Below are 5,921 nucleotides of genomic sequence, written 5' to 3' on the forward strand. Positions count from 1 at the left end.
AGCCCTGGCACCAGCCCACTTGGATATGTGCCCTCGCTTAGATGTCAAGTGGGCGGGTTGACCATCAAGGGGCGTTCGGCCGAATGCTTATATGCATCTGGGCACTGGGAGGAAGAGGCCTAGGCTGGGTCCAAGCCCACCCAACCCAATTATATATATACACATACTAAAAAAACCATTTTTGTTAATAAAATGATGTCATTTTATCTTGTGTTATATATTTTAAATAAAATGACAAGGTTTTGGTTTAAAACTTAAAAACCCCCTCCTCTCTCTCTCTCTAGTCGTTACATCCCACATCATAGCTCCAAGTATCTCTCTCTCTACTTGAGTTGGATTTTTTTTTTCTTGATTGGTTGCCATTGGTGATTTGAGCAGTAGGGGTTTTGGGTGGGGTACACGAATGACCATGGGGGCCAATCCACCCCTTGGCATGCAGCTGCCCACAGAGGGCAGGGCCAAGACCTAGGGGCCCATCTCCCCTCGCGAGGCGAAGTCTACAACCCCCCGTTTGAAGGGTGCAAGTAGCACCCCTAGTTTTGGATTGAGACCTTAATCTAGTTTAGGCTTTCAATTTTGAAACCCAAAAATATATTAGGTTAGGAATTCAATTTGAACCCTTAACCTAATTTAGAGTTTAAATCCAATATCCTAATTCAGGTTAGGGTTTGGATTGATACCCTAAACTAATTTAGGGTTCAATCTGTAACCCTAAATTATGTTAGGCTTCGAATTAAACCCTAGATTGTTTAGGGTCTCGGATTCAACATCTTAAAAGCATCTTAGGGTTCAATCTAGACTCTTAAACTAATTTAGCATTTTAGATTAAAATCCTAAATTATCCCCCAAAATCAATATGAAATCTAACCTAATCACACAATACAATTTCAAAGCACCCAAAACACAACCTCATCTTCCATTGAAGACAACTCATCCTCCATTGAAAATATTAAAAAAAAAAAAAAATTAGATTTCAGAATTTCAAATTTAGGGTTTTGAGATACTTACAATGTGAGATTGAGAGAATATGAACTCGACAACAACAAAATCAAGGAGAATAGAGAGAGAGAGAGAGAGAAAGAGAGACAGAGACCAATTGAGTAAGAGAGGTGTGTGTGTGTGTGTGTGTGTGTGTGAGAGAGAGAGAGAGAGAGAGAGAGAGAGAGAGAGAGAGATTAACCCTAAAATGAAACGATGATATTTTAGAGCACATTTTAGAGAGTTTCTAAACTCTAAAAAAGGACGTCGTTTCGTTATAGAACTTATTTTGTTTAATATATATACACACACAAATGGGTTGGGAGGGTGAAACTCGGGCAAGGCCAAAGCCTAGCCAGACATCCCCCCCTCCCCCGACTTTGTGCGTGGGCAGGTGCCCACCCATCTTGATGCTAGCATGCAAACTCGCCCCCATGCCTATGAGAAGGTTCAAAAATAAAATAAAATCATTGCCATAGCCCAATAGTCTATGAATGGGGAGAACTTTTTTTTTCCAAGGAAGGTAATTTGTACCACTAGTTTGATGCCACGAATATGAGAGGAATGCATAGGTGAGTGATACACGAGAGGTACTAATGGACATTGGATTCTCATAAAATTTGGAAAAACTACTCTAATCTTTAGTTATAGGTCTACTAGACTATGCTTGTCACGGATGTTCAATGAACAATGTTCACAGCTCATGCACTGTACCACTTAAAACGTATTAGTTCAACATATGTGATTAAAGATGACAAAATCTAAGATGAAAAATAATATTTTTCTTTCGGAAATATATCAGATGAATTAGCGGTGGTTCATCTTCTTTCTTTAGCCCTCTCGGTGGATCAAAAATTTAAAGAACTTTGGTCGTGCTAAAACTTTTTGGAATCATGCTGTAGTCATCTTCTAATTATTTTTCCCTGCCTGAATGATGTCACTCAAGTATCTAAGGCAAGATCATAATTGTGAACTGGAAAATGTGGTTTTTATATGAATCAGGACTCAGCTATAGACAGCCATCTCAAGAGAGGAGACTAACGTTTCTTGGTTAGCAAGTGTGTAAACTTAAAAAAAAGAAAAAACCAATCACAAGAGCAACATCCACGTAGAAGAATTTGAAGATAGCCTGGAATTCATTCCAAGAAATAGAAAGACCCAAATGGACTAGGCCGAATTCTGCAAATGCAAAACCAGGAGCGTTGATGTAAAATTAGGGACAGTTGCTAGTTCTATGCATGTCAAACTTCAACTATCAATTTCTCAATAACATTAGCCATCGAACAACATACCCTGGCTTCCAAGGCTAAAGAACTAACCATTCCCTCCATAGATCTCAGCTCTTCATGAAATTCGGGATGCAACACCAGTGAAGAAAACTTTTCATCCAACACCAATCCAACCCAGTTGACGACATCTTCCAGCTTAGGAATCCAACAGCAGACCTTCAAACCTAACTTTGATGTTGCCTCAGAACATGGAACTGCTTGAGGAAACCTCTCGTACTTCTTCAACCACTTTCCCAAATAACGAATCAAACTCATCATTTCTTTACCATTCAACTTACTAATTGAGGATGCTAATACCACTGCATCAACATTTGATGATGCCAGCAAGTAGTGCAAACAAAGCTCGGGAGCCGAAAACCCGTCATGGGCCATCATAAGCGAAATTGAAGCGTCCTTTGCTAATCGTGCTTTCTTCCCTGTGAGACCCTTATCACTCGCTCTCTCAATCGCAGATAAAGCCTGCTTCTCCCATTCCTTCCTCACATTTACCATGCTACCATAAGCATCTTTCGGTGGACAAAGAAAATACTTCAAAATGCAAAGTATTTCAGATGCCCCAAGATCTGAAGCATGCTTTATACAGACACAAATCAAGTGCGACATCTTCTTCATCACAAGTTTATTAACCAAAGTTGAATAACAAGAATGCTCCACATGCCCATTCACAATCAAAGCCTCCACCAATTCCCAAGTCTCCAAAACCACGCACGCGTCCAAAACCAAACCAGCAACATCTTTGCCCATCACAGAACCTAGCTTCTCAATCAACGCCACGGTATACCCTTTATCAGACGAATCAATCCCGATGGAAACCCCAGCTTTCTCCCTGATTTTCTCAAGAAACTGATTCAAAATCCGAATAAACTCATCCTTATCAAAATCATTCGGGTTCTTCAGCTTCCGGTTTAGCTTTGTGAAGAAATTTTTTCCCAAGTCGATGACTTCAGAATCGGTTTTCGAGATTTGCCAACCAACAACGGGGTTGACGAGGGAAACAAGATTTGGGGACTCAAATTTGGGCCTCAAATTGGGCAAAACATCATCGGGGTTGAGAACAATGGGGTACTCTGATTGCGAAGCGAGTGGCTCGGAACTGACCGAGGCGTTTTCTATCACTTCGAGCAAAGTCATAGAGTAATTGGAAAGCAAAGCACAAAACCTGAGGAGCAAACAGAGTTATACGTGAATCGTAATCAAACAAAAGACTTAAAACATTTACATCAAACTTTTCCTCAAAACAGACAGTCTAATAAGATATCTCTTTTCATTCCAAAACGAAAGTCCAACACTGAAGCCTTGGAAAGATTCAAAATCCATATCCCATTTACTTAGCTTAAAGTTTAAACGGAAAATATAAAAGATAAATGATTGTTTGAGTTCAGATAACATGAGCTCAGCGCATCCGAACCTCAGGAGCCGCAGAGGAGCGGCGCACGGTGGCGGCGATGACACAAGCTGAATCCCTAGGTCTGCTTCACAAATTACAATCTCTCCATGACAACTTGGCGCCTCTAATAGTTAGCACGAGAAAAGGGTTCGGACTGGATCTCGGCCCTTTGTATTTAGCCCAATAATATATGTAATTTTTAAGACAATAAGTTTAAGGATAGAAAAGTATTTTAACTAAAAACAAAATTACATAATAAATTTATAAATTAACCAAATTTGATACAATACTTTAAATTTTAAAATTATATTTAAATTAAAGTAGATCTAACCTATTACATAAAACAATGTTTGTTTATAGGTTTAATTTTATATAATCTCTTTATTTCTATAACAGTTCTCTTAGAGGCAGTTCAATATAAATTAAGGTAAAAGTCAAAATTTAAGTTAGTCATTCATAATTATAATATAATAAAATATAAATTATTATATGAAGTATTTTCAAAATTTTTAAAAAATGAGATTTTATTTAAAATCTTTAAATAAAGTTTTTTAAAATTTATATTTAATACAACAACTTAAAATGAGACTTCAATACAAATTTTATACTTCAATTTAGTTAGATCTTAAAATTTTATTTAAAATATAAATAATTCATTGTATTAAATATTAAATTTAGTATTATGCAGCCATGCACACATTGAAAAATATAAAAGTTATTTAAATTTTTATTTAATGAAATGGATTTTTTTTTTCCAAAAAAAAAAAAGAAAAAAAAAAACTCATTTTTAATTTTGAGTATCTTACATAGGATGAGGCCTTAGGTAATGGCTTAAATGGTTTTACCATTGAGCCGACCTTAAGTTCTCTTAAGGAGATTGCTGGTTTGGATATCCAAATATAAACTATTTCATCTCATCTCATTTCATATAATCATTATAACTTTTATAAATTTCTACACAGAATATAATAAATAATTTTGCTTTTTTAAATTTGAATAAAATTAATATTAAAAAATTATATTTTAACAATATTTTATTTAACTTTTAACAAAACATTTCATCTTAACTGTATAACCAAATAAAGCCTGATGGTTTCTAAATTCATCTAGAATATTTGGAGTGAGGATGAAGATTGATGGTCCCCATAGGCATGTTTGAGCATTTGGAATATTTTAGAACTTTTTGAATAATAGTGAAATAGTTTAAGTAAAGATATTTTTATTGAGTTTTGAAAAAAAAAATGTTAAATAACAATATTATAAAATTGTTTGAATATTATTTTTATTTTAAAATTTGTAAAAGTTATATTAATTTTTGTGTTTGAATAATAATTAAGTAATAATTAAATAAATATTGAAATTGAAAAGTATTGTATTTGAGTAATATTTAAAAATAAAATTATGCATAGCGTTTGAGAATTCCTTGCTTGTCCAGACATGCACTTAGTTCACATATCATTGTAGTATATTTTTTTCTTATTAAGGATAAAATATATTATATTATAAGTCGGTAAGTAGCGATAAAGAGCATGCTCACCTAACAACCCTCGAGTTTCTCCCTTGTCTCTGCTTCTGTCTACCTGTTCCCATCACCCCTTGCTAGCTATCAGAGCATCCCAGCCTAGGGGGTTGGAGCTTCATCTCCTCCCCGCCATCCCCCCCCCCCCCCCCCCCCCCCCCCCAGCTTGTCCAACCATTGTTTCTATGGTTTTTTTTTTTCGATTACTCTTTTAGTTTTTCGGCAATAGTATCTAGATGTTCCGATTTGCTATTTGCCGACCATCTTCATCTGCCACGTATCCCTCCTTTGGACTCCCCAGCCATCAATCTGTCGTACGATGGAAGAAATCTGTCTAAACGAGTGGCACGTGTGGCTCACACATTGGGCCTCACACGTTGCCTTACCTATGGGAGTTTCCTGCTGCTATGCGTGGCACATTCGAGGCCAATGACTTCAGATCTTTTAGATCTACGTGCTCCTTTGTTCCTTAGTGTGGTGTGTGTCCTCCACCATTGGTGGTGGTCCTTCACCAGTGTATTGGATCATTTTCAGATTTCTATTCTCTTATATTCATGCTTTCTCTAACCAATGATCAAGACGACGTGATCGTGATAATCTCTTACAATTGGACTAGATTAGCAAAATGCAACACACCACTCTTGACTGCGACTTTTAGTCGTAGGTTTATAGTCTGTTATCAGGCTATGTTAAAACCACTTTAAACGGCTTCCCCATATGGAAATGGATTAAAACCAATCTTTTGACG

The 5,921-nt window shown here is 36.4% G+C and overlaps 1 protein-coding gene across 1 annotated transcript; it reads right to left on the reverse strand.

The window, feature by feature from the left end:
• Window positions 1-2,087: 2,087 nt before the first annotated feature.
• On the reverse strand, window positions 2,088-3,813 carry LOC122282824. The gene is made up of 2 exons (XM_043094865.1): window positions 3,676-3,813; window positions 2,088-3,426 (listed from the first exon to the last, which is right to left on the reverse strand). The coding sequence occupies exon 2, from the start codon at window positions 3,396-3,398 to the stop codon at window positions 2,220-2,222; it is 1,179 nt and encodes a 392-aa protein (XP_042950799.1). The 5' UTR covers window positions 3,399-3,426; window positions 3,676-3,813; the 3' UTR covers window positions 2,088-2,219.
• Between the last annotated feature and the right edge of the window lie 2,108 nt (window positions 3,814-5,921).

This window comes from Carya illinoinensis, chromosome 11, assembly GCF_018687715.1.
Source record: "Carya illinoinensis cultivar Pawnee chromosome 11, C.illinoinensisPawnee_v1, whole genome shotgun sequence".
Lineage (NCBI taxonomy): Eukaryota > Viridiplantae > Streptophyta > Magnoliopsida > Fagales > Juglandaceae > Carya > Carya illinoinensis.

Bases quoted from the DNA above. Each gene is read 5' to 3' on its own strand.
- LOC122282824 (XM_043094865.1), bottom strand. From the start codon at position 3,398: ATGACTTTGCTCGAAGTGATAGAAAACGCCTCGGTCAGTTCCGAGCCA.